This window comes from Balaenoptera musculus, chromosome 13, assembly GCF_009873245.2.
Source record: "Balaenoptera musculus isolate JJ_BM4_2016_0621 chromosome 13, mBalMus1.pri.v3, whole genome shotgun sequence".
Lineage (NCBI taxonomy): Eukaryota > Metazoa > Chordata > Mammalia > Artiodactyla > Balaenopteridae > Balaenoptera > Balaenoptera musculus.
In genome coordinates this window covers 64,401,726-64,423,023 of record NC_045797.1, presented here as the reverse complement: position 1 = coordinate 64,423,023, position 21,298 = coordinate 64,401,726, and the positions used below count along the sequence as shown (strand labels likewise).

At 35.3% G+C, this 21,298-nt stretch overlaps 1 protein-coding gene across 1 annotated transcript in view; it reads left to right on the top strand.

The window, feature by feature from the left end:
• BIRC6 (baculoviral IAP repeat containing 6) overlaps positions 1-21,298 on the top strand; it is a 241,875-nt gene that overhangs the window by 165,614 nt on the left and 54,963 nt on the right. Inside the window, 2 exon segments of the mRNA XM_036873943.1 lie at positions 1,712-1,876; positions 2,763-2,931. Coding sequence (XP_036729838.1) covers positions 1,712-1,876; positions 2,763-2,931 — 334 coding nt within the window.

Sequence of the window (21,298 nt, the reverse complement as noted above, 5' to 3'; positions counted from 1 at the left end):
CCTTTGGGCGGCACGGCCAAAAGAAAAAGAAAATACCTATAAATAAATTTGAAAAATATGTGTAAGACATCTCATAAAATACATAAAACTTTTTAGAAAGACCATTATTAATTAGACTTTAATAAACTGAAGCATCTGTCCATGTTTACCTCTCACAGAGTAGAAAATATGGCATTTCATTAACATTTTTTCTTTTTGGCCATGGCAAAAAAAAAAAAAAGGAATACAGTGAACAATAGCTCAACGGAAAAAATATCAAGGCATCACCTAACAGAGACTGTTGTAGGAAATGACACCAAATAAGAAGGAAGAAGATAAATTATTAGGAAAAATAGTCCTTGTTCAACCCTTAATTTAGGAAAATAATTTCAATGATTCTGATGTTAGCCAGTCTCCAAACAAATCTGTCTTTAACTGGAAATCTGACAAACTTTGAATAAAATCTTCAAATATATATGGTTTTCTGATTTAATCTTAGTTTGATACTTCAGAAACACTTCAAGATAACAAAGGAGTAATCACTCTTAAGATTCTTTATGACAAAAACTTCAGTGTATTCGAAGTTTAATTTCGTTCTAAAATTCAATAAGCATGCTTTATGTAAACTGACAGGTGATTATTAGATTTCTTAGCTTCTTTAGCAATGGCAAAACAGCGGTGAGCCAGTCCACATTACTCAGTTGAAGTTTCCTTTAATTGAAAACATATGACACCATTATAGATCCATCCTAAAAGATCTGGCTCCTATCCCTATTCCTTTCACTGTTTTCTCTGTTTAATTTTGAATTATTGACTCTTTAGGCCCTAAAATGCTTTAACCTATCTATTCCTGGGAAACATTGTTAAAGTTTCATTTATTCTTTCTAAAAAATAATTAATTAATTAATTAATTTTTATTTTTGTCTGCATTGGGTCTTTGTTGCTGCACGCAGGCTTTCTCTAGTTGCAAGGAGCGGGGCCTACTCTTCATTGCGGTGTGCAGGCTTCTCATTGCGGCGGCTTCTCTTGTTGTGGAGCATGGGCTCTAGGCACGTGGGCTTCAGTAGTTGTGGTGCATGGGCTTAGTTGCTCCATGGCATGTGGGATCTTCCTGGACCAGGGCTCGAACCCATGTCCCCTGCGTTGGCAGGTGGATTCTTAACCACTGCGCCACCAGGGAAGTCCCCATTTATCTATTCTTAAATATAAGCATTTGTTCCCCATTTTTCCCTTCGCCTAACCCTTGACAGCTATACTTTGCATTCTGTCTCTGTTTATTTACCTACTCTGGATATTTCATATAAATGGAATCATACAATATGTTACCTTTGTGTCTGTCTTCTTTGACCTAGCATAATGTTTTTGAGTTTCATCCAGGTAACATGTATCAGTACTTCGTTATTCCTTATGGCTGAATAATATTCCATTGTATGTATAAACCACAGTTTGTTTATCCATTCAGCCATTGATGGGCTTTTGGGCTGACCCTTTGGCTATTGTGAATGGTCTTGCTATGAACATAAGAGTAACGTATTTGTTTGAGTATCAGTTTTTATGTCTTTGGATGTATACCTAGGAGTGGAATTGCTGGGTCACATTGTCTTTCTTTGTCTAATTTTTTAAGGAGTGCCAAACTGTTTTCCATAGCAGCTAAACTATTTAAATTCCTACTGATAAATTTTTGACGATAAATGAAACCAAATAGTAATACATTTTTATTTTTTGTTACAAGCCACAAGTATCAAGCTCTCACAACCCTACATCAACAGAAGAACAGCAGCTCTATTGGGCCAAAGGGACTGGCTTTGGAACAGGCTCTACAGCTTCTGGATGGGATGTGGAACAAGCCTTAACTAAACAGAGGCTGGAAGAGGAACATGTTACCTGTCTCCTGCAGGTATATTTGCAAAGTTGATATTGTCAGTGATAATAGTTAAATTTTTTTTTTTGTATTGATTTTTAACTATTGTTGACTATCCATCTCATCCTAAGCTACTTTTATACAGCCCATTGTACTCCTTGCTCTCAGTACATTTAAGATACTGGACAAAGATTTCTCTTCCCTACTTGTAACTCTAAATTCTTCCCTCTTAGTTAGCTTCTTCACTGAGAGGAAAGTGACAAAGATGAAATTATCAAATAACTGGAATGTGCCATGTCTACTTTCTTCTGGTCAACTTCTCATCTAAAGTGCTATATCTGGACTCTTTAAAAAAAATCTGTTTTTTATATCTTTGTTTCTCACATTGTTGTATAAGTTTTCTAGAACTGGGCAAGGTGAACTAGCTTATAAAGTCTTCAGTACCACAGAAATGAGAAGAGTACGTTCTTAAAGATTAGCTTTTGTTCCTGCATCAACTAATTGACTAAAATTAGTTGTCCATTTTTTTTTTTTTAGAGCATTGGTGAAGTCTTTGAACATAATTTTTGCAGTTCTCGGATGATAAGCTTATTCTTGTATAAAATTCTAAGATTCCATCACCCTCAAACTATAAACTGAATCTATTCAATGAAATAAATAATCTCAGAGTTGCTACTAAGCTTTTAAGTTCATGTTCTTAGGTGGATTGCTTCTGTATGTCTGGTCATACACTACATCATCATGCAAAGCATACCCTCTTTTGAAAATCTAAAGAAAAAACATCATTTTTAAAACATGTAGTATGAGGCATTGATTGAGTTGAAAATATATTCTCTTGGTATTCAGATTGACTAACATAAAGTATGGGCTTTTAAACTACGAAGCTAGAACGCGATTTAAATCCAACAATTTTTATTTTTAGGTTCTTGCAAGTTATATAAATCCTGCAAGTGGTGCTGTAAATGGAGAAGCTCAGTCATCTCACGAGAGTAGAGGACAGAACAGTAATGCCCTTCCATCTGTTCTTCTAGAGCTTCTCAGTCAGTCCTGCCTCATCCCAGCCATGTCATCTTATCTACGAAATGACTCAGGTAAATCACACTGTAACTAGTCCTTTGAAATATCTTAGTGGATGAATACTTTTGTTTACTTATTTTATCATTATCAGTTTAAATAATAAGGTTCAATTGGAATATTTGAAATTATTCTTCCCTAATATATATAGGTGTGAGTTTGATGGATTTTTTTCTTAAAATTATTTGAGAAATGTTTAGTTGTTTTGGGGGGGCCCCTAATTTGTTACTATGTAGTCATCTATAACATAGAATAAAAGTTTTCATTATCCCTTTGTTTTCAACTGTGAAAGTACATTTTTTTCTTTTAATAACCTGTAACTGAAAATGATAGGGCAAAGGCTAGCAGTTTCATGACAATATTCTGATCTGAATACGATTAATTGAATTTCTATGTGTTTTTAATGTTTTTCTCAAACATTAGAATTTCAGACAGTAGTTATTTGAAGAAAGGCAGATAGATGAATTATTCAAGTCCATAGATACTTGACAATGAGTATTAGTTTTTACAAATTCAGTAATAAAAGTACCATAGTTACTTACTTTGCCAATATACAATTGATTATTGATTGAAACTAGTTTATTATTTCCTTGGTTGTGAAATTATCTTCCAAGAAATGTATTCTTTTCTTAAATAAGAATAGAAAGTTGATGTTTTATTTAGACATTCAGTGACATACAAGTATTGCCAAGAGAAACAAGCAGTTAACATCTCCTTTTAGCCAGGACCTTTAATTTTATTTATTCATTTCAAAATTTAAATATTTGCTCTGCTTCTTGTCTCTGCTTTTATTCATATTCTTACTCAAGAAAATAAACACTTACACATTTAATTAGATTATTAAGGAAGAATAGGTAAGGAAAGCAATGGAAATGAATCTTGAAGTAGTCTATTTTGATTTGTGGTAGCAGTTCAAATGCAATTAGATGGATGGAAAATGTACCTGTATTTGAAAAGGGATTACTGCCCATATTCTCCACCTTCAAAAGATTATTGTGCTTCCAAACACACCATTTCCCAGCCTACCTCAAACTTTTTCATAAAAATATTGAGGTGTTATATAATTGATTTTTTTTTTTAGATTGACCTGTTTAATCCATCAGATTTGTCTTTTTGAAAAAATAGGTGTCAAATGCACAATATATTTTTTGATTCAGTAAAATATTTGGAGCTGTAAACACTTCAGATCAGTGCCGCAATTTAATATTAAATCGTTTAGAAAAATTGAACAGAGTAAGATGAGGTTTCTCTTTACTTCCTTCCACATTGTTAAAATATTATTAATCCTTTTACTTTCAAACTATATGACCTCTCAGAAATTTTTAATTTTGTCTTGTTCTGAAATTCAGTCCTTGTGTAACACTGAGCTTTTATCTTTATGGTTCAGAATCAAAAAGGAAATCTGGTATTACTTACTTTTACTGTTTAAAATAGTCTATTCAAGTAGGTGCACTTTCTGTTAAGTGTGTATTTTAATAAATAAGCTTTGATTCTGGTAAATATATGGAATTGCAGGGACTTAAGATAGTCTATCTTGGAACTATTTTAGAAATTTAATGTTTGCCTTTCCTTTGTGATTATTTTCCCAGAGTAAAGAAATTTCTTTGCCCAAGGTTGAGATTTATATGCTTGAATCTGGTACTTTGTCCAGTGGTATAATTTTAATTGATAGATTGATATTTGAATGTGGTTACAAAAATTATTTTGAAATAAGATTTTAAGTTAAGGTAAATTAATATAAAATAATTAACTTAGTTAAGATAAGTAGGTCAGATAATTGGCAGAACACCTCTTAAATGATGTTTTCATTTATCAGAGAAAATTTTTTGGAACTTGGGATATATTCAATCCATAGTTTTTAAGGAACAAGGTATATTATTTAAGTATGCCCATTTAGAATATTCTAAATATGAGTTATAGATGCATTTCAAGAAAATGTAGCTTAATATATTAGTAAATATGCTGCTTATATAAATTATCAATTTTGGTTAAAATGCTAATTTTTAAAGTGACATTTTAAAATCTGAACAAATTATCTAGTCAGTCTTCTTGGAATTTAGTAAAATTCTTATTTTATAACATTAGTCTTAAGTCCATTTTCCAATTTTGTCATTGGTCTGTAGAACATTGTTTTTGGCCATTTGGGGGGGTTGGGATAAGGTGGAGCATCCAGTACAGAATCTATTACTTCATGTAATTGTCATATCTTTGTTCTCCTTTAATGCAGAAAAGTTCCCAACTTTTCTTTGTCTTTCATGATATTGACATTTTTACAGAATATGGACTATTTTATAGCATATCCAGCAAGTTGGTTTTTTGTTTTTTGTTTTTTTTTAAAGAAAGCTGCGTTTTATAGCTACTTTATTTATTTATTTATTTATTTTTGGCTGTGTTGGGTCTTCGGTTCGTGCGAGGGCTTTCTCCAGTTGCGGCAAGCGGGGGCCACTCTTCATCGCGGTGCGGGGACCGCTCTTCATCGCGGTGCGCGGGCCTTTCACTATCGCGGCCCCTCCCGTTGCGGGGCACAGGCTCCAGACGCGCAGGCTCAGTAGTTGTGGCTCACGGGCCCAGCCACTCCGTGGCATGTGGGATCTTCCCAGACCAGGGCTCGAACCCGTGTCCCCTGCATTAGCAGGCAGATTCTCAACCACTGCGCCACCAGGGAAGCCCGCAAGTTGGTTTTTAAGTGTGAGAGCAGTGCTAATAATTTCGTGTGAGATGTTATATTCAAAAGATGGTTTGCTTACGTTGCTAGCAGATGATATGCAAAAACACAAGCCTAATGTAATAAGCTCTTTCGAGAGCTATAGTAAAATACAGTTAGCCCTTGGGAGATTGGTTCCAGGACCCTCCACCAAAACCAAAATCCACAGAAGCTCAAGTCACTTATATCAAACGGCATAGTGTTTGCATATAAGCTCTGCACATCCTCCCGTATGCTCTAAATCAACTCTAGATTACTTATAATACCTAACACAATGTAAATGTTACATAAATAGTTATTATGCTGTATTGTTTAAGGAATAATGACAAGAAAAAAGTCTACAGGTTCAGTACAGAGACACTCGTCATAGACCTAACTACATAGTATGCACCAGCAACAACATAATATTTTCTTCCTTTCAGCACGTACCGACTGCTTTCATTTAATGAAAGAGAAATACATAGAATGTTTAAAATATACGTACATATAGAAAATATAGTTATAAATAGAGAAAATATAAATTTATTCTTTTTCTCACACACACTGTGTTAACACTCACCGAAAACCTGGTTCTTCTCTTTTGTTAACTGTCATATGGTGATGATGATGATGATGATTGCTGTCTGATGCCTATGGTGAGGTGACACGTGTGTAGCATGTAGGTAAGCAGTGAGACATCAGGCTAACTTGAACCTGCTGACAGGACATCTGTGTTGGAAGAACCAGCTTCTAATTGCAGATGTTGGTACTTTGAAGGAGGTCCAATAATAATGATGTCTTGATGTGTGGAGGTTGAGAGCTGAGGGTCCTGAAGTATTGAAGATCAAGGCTTCACAATTGCAGGTGCTTTAGTTAGAAACATTGTTGTAAGCTGTTTCGTCTCTTCTTTGCATCATCAAACAAATCTTGCAGTGGGTGTGCTTACGTTGTTATCCCTCGGGTGACATGGAGGCTTCATTCCATTGGAGGATGTACTCAGGATCATATCCTTTAACAATTCCACCTTTTGAAAAACTGCTGCAAATTTTTCAAGTGTCCAGATTGATAGCCCTGCCTCTTCTAGACCTTCTGCTGCATCATCATCATCATGATCATCATCATCTGTCAAGGATTTCAGTAGATCTTTGAGTTCCTTGTTGGGAAAGGTTTCTCTATGTTTTTCTATGTGTTCCTTGTTGTCGTCCTCAAATCATGTCAGTGAAGTCTTCTCCACCAACTTCACTTGCAACATTCAAGGTATTCCTGACTTCTGCATCAATAATGGGTAATCACTGACTACCCCACTCCAGAATGGCTTCCAACATGCATTGACTGTCTTGGGCTTTAGGGGATCTGCAGCCTCTGCAATAAGGACAGTTTCATCTACAGTTGTGAAGCTCTTCCATAAATCCATGATGCTGAAGTCAGGGTTAGTATCAAGGGCAGCAGGGATCCTCCCGAAGGTGAGGTGGGTGTAAGTCACCTCAGTAATGCACTTGGTGATCCATTGGTCAAGTGGCTGTGGTAGTGAGGTAGTGTTAAGAGGCAGGAACATCACTTCCATGTTCTCGTTGGCAAAGCAGAGACATTGGGGATGGCTGGGAGCATTGTGAGGAGGACCTTATTGGCAGCCCCTTCTCTTTGAGGTATTTCTTCACTTCAGGAATGAAGCACTGGTGGAACCATCTCAACAAGGTGGCTGTCACTCAAGCCTTCTTGTTGCATTGCCAACACACAGGCAGGCAGTTTTTGTTTTTAAGGGCCTGGGGATTGTTTGCTTCATAGATGAGGCCTGGCTTGATCATGTGACCTGCTGTGTTGCCACACAGCACCAGTAAAGCTATCTTTCCAGGCCTAGAGCCCCCGGGGCCTGCTTGGTACTGTTATGGATGTAGGCATGATTGGACATCTTATTCCCGAACAAGCCTGTTTCATCACAGTTGAAGACTTTCTCTGGAAGGTAGCCTTTCTCTTCTGTGAGTTTCTTGAGCTCTTCTGGGAATGCCGATTCTCCTGTGATCTTTAAGTTCTTAAGACTGTAGCACTTTACGTAGCTAGCCAAGCATCCTTTACTAGCCTTAAACTTCCTCTCCTCAGCTCTCCTCAACCCCCTCACAGTAGTGCTCATAGAGGCCAAGTGCTTTTTCACACATTGTTTTGCCTTCGACGGGGATATGCTTCTGTGACGTGTCCTCTAGTCACACACTTGATGCTTTCTCAGTCTTTGCAGGCACTTTATCACGAACCAGAGAGACCATTTTTGCCATTGTAAGGGCAGCACCAACACTTCCACAAATTTTGACTTCTTTCTGCTTTATTTTATGAATGTTCAGTTTATTCTTATCAACCTTACCAGTCCACCTTGGCAGGCGACTTGCCACTTTTTAAGTGATCTAAGATTTTAATTTTCTCGTCAAGAGGTAGCACTTTATGTTCCCTCTTAGCCTTTGAGGTGTTGCTTTGACCACTTAATTGCTTCTTAGGAGCCTTTTATTTTCATAGAAACAAAGGGTGCACACAGCACCAGTAGTGAATGAGTGAGACTTGAGGCAAACAATGCTCATTAAGGTAACTCTGTGTATAAAACAGTGAATTTGAAGCCACAGCTTCAAGGTAGGTAACTGAAACAAATAAGTGATTTATATGTTTGTATTAGGCTATTTTTATCTCTAGTATCATTTGTAAAAGGAATGATTAAAAATCTTAAAAGAAAGAAAGTTATTTTCATGAGATTTCTTAGGTAGATAGGAAAATCTTCATATGAAGGATGTGTTCATTTTAATTTCTCTCTCCCAACATTCTGAGTTCCATTTGTCACAGCCATGTTATTTTGAAAGCTGCGATGTGAACAAGGATCATTTTTCCTCAGGCTGCTGTCAGTTACATACATGCTATTGAGTAAGCCTTCAGTTACCCCACTGGCCACTAGATGGAGATCTCATTTCATTGCTAGAAATACTTTGTAAAAGTGTATGAATGTGAGAATTAGCAGGTAAAATGTTACCTTAGAGTCCCTCACCCTTATCATTCTCATTCCCGTTTTGGAAAATGACATGTTCCTGTCTTCAGAAAACAGCACCACTGAGCACATTAAATTACTTGCCATTAATATAGTAGAGCATGCTAGAAACTCTTTATCAAAGTGTTATAAAATCTCTACCTTTTTAGTGCGTGTTTCATAGTGTCAGATTAGGAAAGAGCAAATGAAATCCAGAGAAATTTATTCAGTTGCCCACGTTTTACTGTTTAGCTGTAATGTGGCCATTGCTAAACTCACATATTTTCAAATTTTAAAAAAGATATAAATGGATTTTGTCACTATGGAAAAGAGAAATGAATAAATGTGATATGTTAGAGGAAGGAAGAAAGGAGAACAAGCACAAAACTTTTTTTTTTTTTTTAAAGGTTAGGAGAAGCAGCTGAGATGACAGCTAACCTGACAGCCCTGCTTCTTTTTTTTTAATTTATTTATTTATTTATTTTTGGCTGTGTTGGGTCTTCGTTTCTGTGCAAGGGCTTTCTCTAGTTGCGGCAAGCGGGGGCCGCTCTTCATCGCGGTGCGCGGGCCTCTCACTATCACGGCCTCTCTTGTTGCGGAGCACAGGCTCCAGACGCGCAGGCTCAGTAGTTGTGGCTCACGGGCCTAGTTGCTCCGCGGCATGTGGGATCCTCCCAGACCAGGGCTCAAACCCGTGTCCCCTGCATTGGCAGGCAGACTCCCAACCACTGTGCCACCAGGGAAGCCCCAAAACTTTTTTTTTTATTGGGAACATTATAAAGTATCTACTGATTTGGCTGGTTGTTTTAGCTAAGTGATAGTATATACTAGTATTAAAATTTCCTCTTTTTCATAATATTGGTATGGTAGTTCTGTAACTAGCTATAATGGGACAAAAGCCATTATTGCCAGCTTTCTTATACCACCTGATTTTCCTCAGGAAAATGGATTTTGGGTTAAAATCCAATATATCTTTGGACTATATCTTAGGTTATATTCCTCAAAAATTCAGTATTTAAGTTTAATTTTATGAGAGAATAAAATTAATTTTGTTGTTATGGCAAATGTCTTAAATATGACCACATTCTTTAAATCCAAAAGTTATTACTAAAAAGATCCTTCAGAGTAAATGTACAGTTGGAACCGTTGCTATCTTTTCAGGCCTCAGGGCAGCAAATTCAGGGGGGCCTGTTGTTTGTTGAGGGCGTAGAAATTATATTAGTACTGTTACATGAAAATATTAGTGGTTTATCTGTAGAAAATATATTATTTTATCATTTACAAAAATAGTTATTTTGCTTGTTTTGTTGATACACATTGCCTGAGAAACAAATAAGTAGAAATTATTGAGCTGTCATAACACATAGTTCTTAACATCATATCCTTATTTACGGTTTTCTTGGTAATAGTTCATTTGAAACTTTTGAGTTATATTGTATTTTATTGCCATTTCTTTACACTGTTTTAATAACGAGTCTGTCAGAAATGGGTGAAGATTTTACAAGATTCTTCTGCTAAATAAAGTTGCAGGCCACTTGGTTTTTAATTCCAAACTGTGTTATAATATGGCCCCAGTTTTCTTAAAAATATCTGAGTAGTACAAATAAAATCTGAAACACTTGCCTGCATTTATTATATTTTATTTCTGCATATGAGTCAAAAACAAGATCCTGTCTGCCGTTTCATTCTTGGTAGAAGAGTACAGAGTACCAAAATTTTGAGCATGTTAGTGGCCACTCAGAGTATTTGGCACACGTAAGTGCTCATCAACAAATATTAGTTTCTTTTATCTAGAATTTTCCTGTTTGTCAAAGGTATTCTATTTTGAAATGTCTTTGGTATGGAATACATTACTCTGTCTCTTAAATGATTATATTGCATAAATTTTATAAGGGGGGAGAGGTTGCTTAAATTAAACTTTATCTGGTTTCCAGTTGATTTGATTTGTATAGATTTGTAAGGGTAAAATATCTGGAACCTTTTAAAGATACCTTCCTTGTTTACCCAAAGTAGAGTGGTCCTTCTCTTCCTGTTAGTTGCCAGGGTATCTATTGTTTATATTTTCACTTCTCACATTGTAGTCTGTTTATAGTACACACCTTCTTAATAAAATTCCACCTAACCAACCTGCCAAATGAACTATAACTCTTCATTTCTTCTATAAATAACTTGACTTGTGCCATATATATATATATATATATAATTTCCCATTAATTAAATTGTAAGCCTATTAAGAGTTATATTTGTTTCCAAATTTATTTATGCCAGTTATATTGCCATTACATAGTTAAATATTACACATACTAGATGCTTATATGATACATTAGTGGAATACTTTTTTTTTTTTTTGTGGCTGCGCAGTGTGGCTTATGGGATCTTAGTTCCCTGACCAGGGATTGAACCTGCCCCGTGGCAGTGAAAGCGCCGAGCCCTAACCAGTGGAACAGCAGGGAATTCCCAGTAGAATACTTTTTAAAAGCATAAAAAGGGAATTGGCTAAAACAATCATTGAATTAGGCTTACATGAGAAACTGTAAAAGATTGTGTGTGTGTGTGTGTGTGTGTGTGTGTGTGTGTATCACGCCCCCAGTAGAATATCCTTCTTGCTGAGTAGAGCAAGTTGGCCTTCACTTGTGTAAAAAACATTCATACTTTGATATTCTGCCAAAAATCTTTGACCTCTTAATAGGGTTTCCGTTTATTTCATTATTTTGCCCTAGTGGCTGGCTTAACTGCCAACTTCAGCCAAAGTTTAACATATTCTAGGGTTGACATGAATCCCCAAAACAATTTGTTGGCTAAGGCTTGATTGAAAAGTATAAATTCAAGAAATTAAACAATGGTAAAATTGAAAAGGAAATGAAATATTGTATATGAATCATTACATACAGAAGTTATTTTTATCAAAGTATTTGTGTAAAACTCATTGATGTTTTCCTTACAGCGCTTGTATGTGACAGAATTATTACTAATTACATATTAAATTCATGGCTCTGCAGTAAAACAACTTCCAACTAACATTTTATTAATGTACAAATATTCTTGATGATATATGCTCACTTAAGATATCCTTTCAGTAATCTCATTTGCAAAGATCTTTATTGCAGAGCCATGTTTTGTTTTTAAATGTATAGTATCAAGGAAGAGTTTTTGGTTTATTCGTTGAGTTACATTTTGGTGAGAATTTAAGATCCTAGATGAAAAAATTCTCCTTACTTTACTGTACCCAGTGTTTATTTCAGCCTTTTTTTAAAAAACTGTATGTTGTTCAAGTATAATTTCTACAACTATTGATCTGCTAGGGAAGAAAATAGTTTAGCGTTAGGAAGGATTATAAGTATAAAAGTCAAATTATTGGATTGGTACTTTGAAAAATGGAGCTGTGTTTTGAATAAGGTAGTTTACCAGACTGAATATATTTGTTACATGATTATCTTTTAAGATATGCACACTAGCCACGCTACTTGTAGGGATATTGATTGCATATAGTTATGGATTAAATTTTAGTATTCAGTTACTTGAAAGGATTTTTAATTTACAGAGAAATAATTTAAGGATCTCTCATTGCTTTATTTCCATGTGATATTTCTGTGAAATGTAGGATGACTTTATATTTCAAGTTAGGGGCTTCCCTGGTGGCGCAGTGGTTGAGAATCTGCCTGCCAATGCAGGGGACACGGGTTCGAGCCCTGGTCTGGGAAGATCCCACATGCCGTGGAGCAACTAGGCCCATGAGCTACAATTCCTGAGCCTGCACGTCTGGAGCCTGTGCTCCACAACAAGAGAGGCCGCGATAGTGAGAGGCCTGCGCACTGCGATGAAGAGTGGCCCCCACTTGCCGCAGCTAGAGAAAGCCCTCGCACAGAAACGAAGACCCAACACAGCCAAAAATAAATAAATAAATAAATTTATATATATTTCAAGTTAGGCAAAGTAGGATGAATAAATTCTTTAATTGAAAATAAATATTTGAGCAATTTATTTTTTAATTTTCACATTAGTTTTTGAGTCCACTCAAATGAACATTCCATAAACAAGTATTACTTTATTAGATTGAGTTGAGGTTTTTATACTCAACGAGAGGTGGGCCCCTCGTTTTGTATTACTGAAATTGATCAGAGAAATAAAGTCAACACGTGCTGAAGAACATCAGAAAAAAACAAGATGCTTTTTCTATGTAGTATTTATTTTCTTTGCAATCTTATAGTTACAAATGCTTAACTACCAAAAAGTTATTTTAAAGCATGCATTTCTTTTGAGATATTAAGTATAAATCCAAAGGAAGACAATGCTTTTGAGAATATTCAGCATTTATTGATACTGAATAAAACTTTATTTTTCTGTAGATTTTGTTAGTTTTCTTTCCCATGCTGAAAAAATTTCCCTTTCCTATATTAGGTAGATTATTAGAGGCTTAAAGTAAACATAAATATAAAAGCAATTGGAATGAAAATGATATATATTCAATATGTACTTTTAGGAAAAAATCTGTTGCATTGTTGCTTTTGTGTCTTATTTCTATTACTGGATCTTGTCTGTTTTCTGGCATACAGAAATAAATCTTTATTATCCATATGTTCACTGCAGTGCCTAGAGTAGGGCACTTACCTGGGTTATTACCCTTAGAGCCAGGCACTTGCCCTGGAATGTTTGTCATAATCTTCTGGAAATATTCTTTTAAAGGTTATTCTTAGAAATCATTTTTGTTAGAGTTGGTTTTTGTCCTGAATGCAACCCCATGAAAGAGACTATCAGCTTGTGATATAGATATACACAATAACTATTACCAAGAGGTTAAGTACTATCCCAATAATGCCTAACATGGTCAAGACAGATTCTTCATTTTCTTCTTTCTCTTCTTCTTTACATCTTCTGTTGTAGTGATGACAGGAGTACCCATTTTCCCAAAAAATCTCTTGGTCTAGAGAAGAAGAAAGTTGACTGTGAAACAAATCCTTAGGAAAGGTATCTTTGAACTATACAGAGAAATAGGAAATAAATTTATTGTACTTGTTTTTGTTGCATAATTTTTCAGCCTGCAGTTCTGTTTTACTCTGTTGAAGGTGGTGGAACATGATAGAAAGTAGATGCATTTTAGTAGAACTTCAAATAATCTATTATCATTTTTTTTGCAAAAGCTTTGAAGTTTCATTAGGTCCCATTTGTTTATTTTTGTTTTTATTTCCATTACTCTAGGAGGTGGATCAAAAAAGATTTTGCTGTGATTTATGTCAAAGAGTGTTCTTCCTATGTTTTCCTCTAAGAGATTTATAGTGTCCGGTCTTACATTTAGGTCTCGAATCCATTTTGAGTTTATTTTTGTGTATGGTGTTAGGGAGTGTTCTCATTTCATTCTTTTACATGTAGCTGCCCAGTTTTCCCAGCACCACTTATTGAAGCGACTGTCTTTTCTCCATTGTATATCTTTGCCTCCTTTGTCATAGATTAGTTGACCATAGGTGTGTAGGTTTATCTCTGGGCTTTCTATCCTGTTCCATTGATCTATGTTTCTGTTTTTGTGCCAGTACCATATTGTCTTGATTACTGTAGCTTTGTAGTATAGTCTGAAGTCAGGGAGTCTGATTCCTCCAGCTCCGTTTTTTTCCCTCAAGACTGCTTTGGCTATTCGGGGTCTTTTGTGTCTCCATACAGATTTTAAGATGATTTGTCCTAGCTCTGTAAAAAATGCCATTGGTAATTTGATAGGGATTGCATTGAATCTGTAGATTGCTTTGGGTAGTATAGTCATTTTCACAATATTGATTCTTCCAATCCAAGAACATGGTATATCTCTCTATCTGTTGGTATCATCTTTAATTTCTTTCATCAGTGTCTTCTAGTTTTCTGCATACAGGTCTTTTGTCTCCCTAGGTAGGTTTATTCCTAGGTATTTTATTCTTTTTGTTGCAATGGTAAATGGGAGTGTTTCCATAATTTCTCTTTCAGATTTTTCATCGTTAGTGTATAGGAATGCAAGAGATTTCTGTGCATTAATTTTGTATCCTGCAACTTTACCAAATTCATTGATTAGCTCTAGTAGTTTTCTGGTGGCTTTTTTAGGATTCTCTATGTATAGTATCATGTCATCTGCAAACAGTGACAGCTTTACTTCTTCTTTTCCAATTTGTATTCCTTTTATTTCTTTTTCTTCTCTGATTGCCATGGCTAAGACTTCCAAACCTATGTTGAATAATAGTGGTGAGAGTGGACATCCTTGTCTCGTTCCTGATCTTAGAGGAAATGCTTTCAGTTTTTCACCATTGAGAATGATGTTTGCTGTGGGTTTGTTGTATATGGCCTTTATTATGTTGAGGTAGGTTCCCTCTATGCCCACTTTCTGGAGAGTTTTTATCATAAATGGGTGTTGAATTTTGTGAAAAGCTTTTTCTGCATCTATTGAGATGATCATATGGTTTTTATTCTTCAATTTAATATGGTGTATCACATTGATTGATTTGCGTATATTGAGGAATCCTTGCATCCCTGGGATAAATCTCACTTGATCATGGTGTATGATACTTTTAATGTGTTGTTGGATTCTATTTGCTAGTATTTTGTTGAGGATTTTTGCATCTGTATTCATCAGTGATATTAGTCTGTAATTTTCTTTTTTTGTAGTATCTTTGTCTGGTTTTGGTATCAGGGTGATGGTGGCCTCATAGAATGAGTTTGGGAGTGTTCCTGCCTCTGCAATTTTTTGTAAGAATTTGAGAAGGATGGGTGTTAGCTATCTCTAAATGTTTGATAGAATTCACCTGTGAAGCCATCTGATCCTGGACTTTTGTTTGTTGGAAGATTTTTAATCACAGTTTCAATTTCATTCCTTGTGATTGGTCTGTTCATATTTTCTGTTTCTTCCTGGTTCAGTCTTGGAAGGTTATACCTTTCTAAGAATTTTTCCCTTTCTTCCAGGTTGTCCATTTTTTTTGGCATAGAATTGCTTGTAGTAGTCTCTTAGGATGCTTTGTATTTCTGTGGTGTCATAACTTCTCCTTTTTCATTTCTAATTTTATTGATTTGAGTCCTCTCCCTCTTTTTCTTGATGAGTCTGGCTAATGGCTTATCAATTTAGTTTATCTTCTCAAAGAACCAGCTTTTAGTTTTATTGATATTTGCTATTGTTTTCTTTGTTTCTATTTCATTTATTTCTGCTCTGATCTTTATGATTTCTTTCCTTCTAACTTTGGGTTTTGTTTGTTCTTCTTTCTCTAATTCATTTAGGTGTAAGGTTATATTTTTTACTTGAGATTTTTCTTGTTTCTTTAGGTAGGCTTGTATAGCTATAAACTTCCCTCTTAGAACTGCTTTTGCTGCATCCCATAGGTTTTGGATCATCGTGTTTTCATTGTCATTTGTCTCTAGGTATTTTTTGATTTCCTCTTTGATTTCTTCAGTGATCTCTTGGTTATTTAGTAACGTATTGTTTAGCCTCCATGTGTTTGTCTTTTTTACGTTTTTTTCCGTGTAATTCATTTGTAATCTCATAGCGTTGTGGTCAGAAAAGATGCTTGATATGATTTCAATTTTCTTAAATTTACTGAGGCTTGATTTGTGGCCCAAGATGTGATCTATCCTGGAGAATGTTCCGTGCACACTTGAGAAAAAAGTGTAATCTGCTGTTTTTGGATGGAATGTCCTATAAATATCAATTAAATCTATCTGGTCTATTGTGTCATTTAAAGCTTCTGTTTCCTTATTTATTTTCATTTTGGATGATCTGTCCATTGGTGTAAGTGAGGTGTTAAAGTCCCCCACTATTATTGTGTTACTGTCGGTTTCCTCTTTTATAGCTGTTAGCAGTTGCCTTATGTATTGAGGTGCTCCTATGTTGGGTGCATATATATTTATAATTGTTATATCTTCTTCTTGGAGTGATCCCTTGATCATTATGTCGTGTCCTTCCTTGTCTCTTGTAACATTCTTTATTTTAAAGTCTGTTTTGTCTGATATGAGTATTGCTACTCCAGCTTTCTTTTGATTTCCATTTTCATGGAATATCTTTTTCCATCCCCTCACTTTCAGTCTGTATGTGTCCCTAGGTCTGAAGTGGGTCTCTTGTAGACAGCATATATATGGGTCTTGTTTTTGTATCCATTCAGCAAGCCTGTGTCTTTTGGTTGGAGCATTTAATCCATTCACGTTTAAGGTAATTATCGATATGTATGTTCCTATGACCATTCTCTTAATTGTCTTGGGTTTGTTTTTGTAGGTCCTTTCCTTCTCTTGTGTTTCCCACTTAGAGAAGTTCCTTTAGCATTTGTTGTAGAGCTGGTTTGGTGGTGCTGAATTCTCTTAGCTTTTGCTTGTCTGTAAAGCTTTAGATTTCTCCATCAAATCTAAATGAGATCCTTGCAGGGTAGAGTAATCTTGGTTGTAGATTCTTCCCTTTCATCACTTTATGTATATCATGCCACTCCCTTCTGCCTTGTAGAGTTTCTGCTGAGAAATCAGCTGTTAACCTTATGGGAGTTCCCTTGTATGTTTTTTGTCGTTTTTCCCTTGCAGCTTTCAATAATTTTTCTTTGTCTTTAAGTTTTGCCAATTTGATTACTATGTGTCTCGGCGTGTTTCTCCTTGGGTTTATCCTGTACGGGACTCTCTGAGCTTCCTGGACTTGAGTGGCTATTTCCTTTCCCATGTTAGGGAAGTTTTCGACTATAATCTCTTCAAATATTTTCTCTGGTCCTTTCTCTCTCTTTTCTCCTTCTGGGACCCCTATAATGCGAATGTTGTTGCCTTTAATGTTGTCCCAGAGGTCTCTTAGGCTGTCTTCATTTCTTTTCATTCTTTTTTCTTTAGTCTGTTCTGCAGCAGTGAATTCCACCATTCTGTCTTCCAGGTCACTTATCTGTTCTTCTGCCTCACGTTATTCTGCTATTGATTCCTTCTAGTGTAGTTTTCATTTCAGTTATTATATTGTTCATCTCTGTTTGTTTGTTCTTTAATTCTTCTAGGTCTTTGTTAAACATTTCTTGCATCTTCTCGATCCTTGCCTCCATTCTTATTCTGAGCTCCTGGATCATCTCCACTATCATTATTCTGAATTCTCTTTCTGGAAGGTTGCCTATCTCCACTTCATTTAGTTGTTTTTCTGGGGTTTTTTCTTGTTCCTTCATCTGGTATATAGCCCTCTGCCTTTTCATCTTGCCTATCTATCTGTGAGTGTGGTTTTTGTTCCACAGGCTGCAGGATTGTAGTTTTTCTTGCTTTTGCTGGCTGCCCTCTGGTGTTTGAGGCTATCTAAGAGGCTTGATGGGAGGCTCTGGTGGTGGGTAGAGCTGCATGTCCAAGTTTTAAAATAATTAAAAGAGAAGTGTTCCTTACCCTACATTGCATCAGGAATAAAGTATTCCCAGTTATCCTGCTTTAGTCCACAGTAGTGATGAATGGACCTTTTCTCTTCATGGAGAACTTCTGTTTGCACTCAGAGAAAAAGAAATGAACAAAAAACCTGGACAAACTTCTTTATTGAACATGGCAAATGTTTTCAGTTCTCCAGAAGGGGTGGGTCTTTCCCATTAGTAATCTCTGGTAAATTTCACTGTAATTGTTTGGTAAGAATTGATGAGCTTCTGCCAGTAATAAGCCAAGCAGTAAATGTTTTCCATTTTTTCTTAGAATTATTTTTAGTTTTTATACATGCTGGATCGTGTGTTTCATGGAAAAAATGACTAATCTTTTTGATTATTTCTTATAAATTTCTTATCAGCCTTTAAACTATTCTGTTTCTTTTCAGCCATTTGAATATCCTTTTCCACATTGAAATGTTGTTTCAAATACAGAAGATGAGAATTTTATTCTTTTACCTAGTACTAGTAACTACTTTCAAATTAGATAATTTCTCTTACTGAAATAATTATATAGTAGTGTCACGCACCTGTATCTGTAGTTGTTGATGATAATTCCAAGGTATTTTTCAGGCATTGTAAAATTTAGCAAACAGGTTCATCTGAGGATCTGAAGGATAGTGTCTTTACTTGGTTGGTGGTAAGCAGTAACATTGAACATGCACTTGGCACTTGCTGAGTGAAGAAGTTGCCGCAAGCCACCCTTGCAGACATCGAGTTGCATAACAGTGTTATGCCCCTGCTCTTGTTTGTCAGGCTGGTCACATTTAATCTTGTAGTAATGATGAAGTGTGCTGTGTGAGAAAACACCTAAGGTTTTCTGATGAAGCTCTGCATGGCCAAACATAGGATTAAGGAATTCAGGATAGAAACACTTGGTGTATTTTGTACTGGTTTGTATTTCATTAAGAGTTTGTTACATTTACTGACTCCTTTTGTTCGCTGACCACCCATACATGTTAGTTTAAAACTGTATATCTTATAAAAGTGAGCGAAAATTAGCTCTCCCTTAGTTTTCCAGATTCCCTTCTCCAGGGATATTCAGACCTAAGTCTTTAAAAGAAAAACACGAGTAATGTAAAATCAGATATGAATAATCATTTTCCAGTTTCCTGGCATAAGCGTAGGTTGCCAAATGCATTAATACCTGGGTGGAATTTGGCATTAAAATGAGCACACTTGTTTATGTAAATGACTTGTCAAGAAAATGCAAATATACAAAAACTTCCTATTTTAAGTTTAAAATGTGTATCATAAGAAATGGCATAGTACTGAAATTTATTTAAATTTCTTTGTAAATCAGACCTATAATTTTGTCTTGCCTGTTTTTACTGTTTTCAATCTCGTTGTCCACCGCCTGTTACCTTGCCTCCACAGCTTTTGCTTGCATCCCTCCTTGATATGAAGAGAGTATCTTCTCTTTCCATAATTTAAGATTCCCGGTTGGAATCCTCTCACTGCTAACTTAATTAAATAAGATAAACAACAATAGCATAAAAAGAAGTATCATGTTTCATTTATTTTAGAAGAGCTGTCTTATTTTCTCTACGCCCATTTATTTCCAGATTTTAAAGTGTTTTAAAAATTATCAACCCTTCTTGTTTGTCAGGTTCTTTTCCCCCTCTCTTCAGTATTGAGTATCAGCATGGTAGGCTATCCTCGGCTTTATTCGTATAATGGAGATGTAGCTTCTCATTTTGTGGTTTTTCTTGTTATTCTTGATAACTTCATAACCATTTAATTGCTTTTAAAAAATCAACCTGTCTTGGATTACTTGTATTCCTACGTAATTTTATGTAAAGTACTATAATTTTAGGTAGTTAATTTTTTTTAATTAATAGACTAATATTTAAAAAAATTAATCAATAGACTACTAGTTTAAAAGCAGTTTTGGGTTTACAGAAAATTGAGCAGATAGTACATATTACCACCCCCTTCCACTCATAGTGTCCTGTTACATCTTATATTAGTGTGATACATGGTACAATTGATAAACAAATAGTGACATGACATTATTTTTAACTAAAGTCAGTAATTTACATTAGGGTTCACTCTTTGTGTTATACCGTTCTGTGGGTTTTGACAAATGCCTAGTGTTGTGCATTTCACCATTACAGTATTGTACAGAATAGTTTCACTGCCCTGAGAAATTTCCTGTGCTCTATTCATCCCACCCTCTCTCTCCCCACAGTGAAACCTCTGGTGACCACTGATATTTTTCCTGGCTCCATAGTTTTTCCTTTTCCAGAATGTCATATAGTTGGAATCATAACAGTGTATAACCTTTTCAGATTGGCTTCTTTTACTAAGCAATATACATTTAAGTTTCCTCCATGTCTTTTCTTGGTTTGGTAGCTCATTTCCTTTTATTGCAGAATAATATTCCACTGTATGGATATACAACAGTTTGTTTATCCAGTCACCTTTTGAAGAACATCTTGATTGCTTCCAGTTTTGGGCAGTTATGAATAAAGCTGCTATAAACCTTCATGTACAGATTTTTGTTACTGTTTTTGTTCCATTGATCTATTTATTCTTTCGCCAGTGCTACATTATCTTGATTATTGTAATTTTATACTGAGTTTCGAAGTCTGGTCATATCAGTCCTCCGACTTTGTTCTTCTTCTTCATTATTGTGTTGGCTCTTCTGGGTATTCTGCCTTTCCATATAAATTTTAGAATCATTTGGTCAATATCCACAAAATAATTTGCTAGGGCTTTTATTGGGATGATATTTGTACTCTGTTCTTATTTTCATTGTATGCCACATGGAAGGGGATTGGGAAAAATAAAACACTGTGTGCAATACTTTGTTAAATAAGTTTATAAAGCAGTACAAATGGAAATTTTGGATAACTGGCTACATTTATAGTAATAGAAATTCTAATGTTTCAAATACTTAAATAGAGAAATGGAAGCCATTCAAAACTTGAGTGAAAGACAAAGTTTTTCCAAGACTTCATTCTTTTGCTGGTCCCAAGTTGGAAGAGGCTATATGAGTATGCATTTACATCTATGTTTGCATATATTTGAAAATCAAAACAGCATATTAGGGGGAAATGTTTGGAAAGCTTATTGTGTTCTTTGTCTCATATACAAAGTAATATTATTAAGCAATTGAAGAAAATAAACATCCCAGAAGAAAAAGGAGCAAATGGTATATGAATAAGTACTTTAAAAAAATTAATAACAGCTTTATTGAAAGATAATTCACTTACCATACAATTTGCCCACTTAAAGGGCACATTCAGTGATTTTTGGCATGTTCACAGTTATGTGCAACTGTTACAACAGTCAAATTTAGAACATTTTTGTCAATTTAAAAAGAAACCAGAGGTGGCTTCCCTGATGGCACA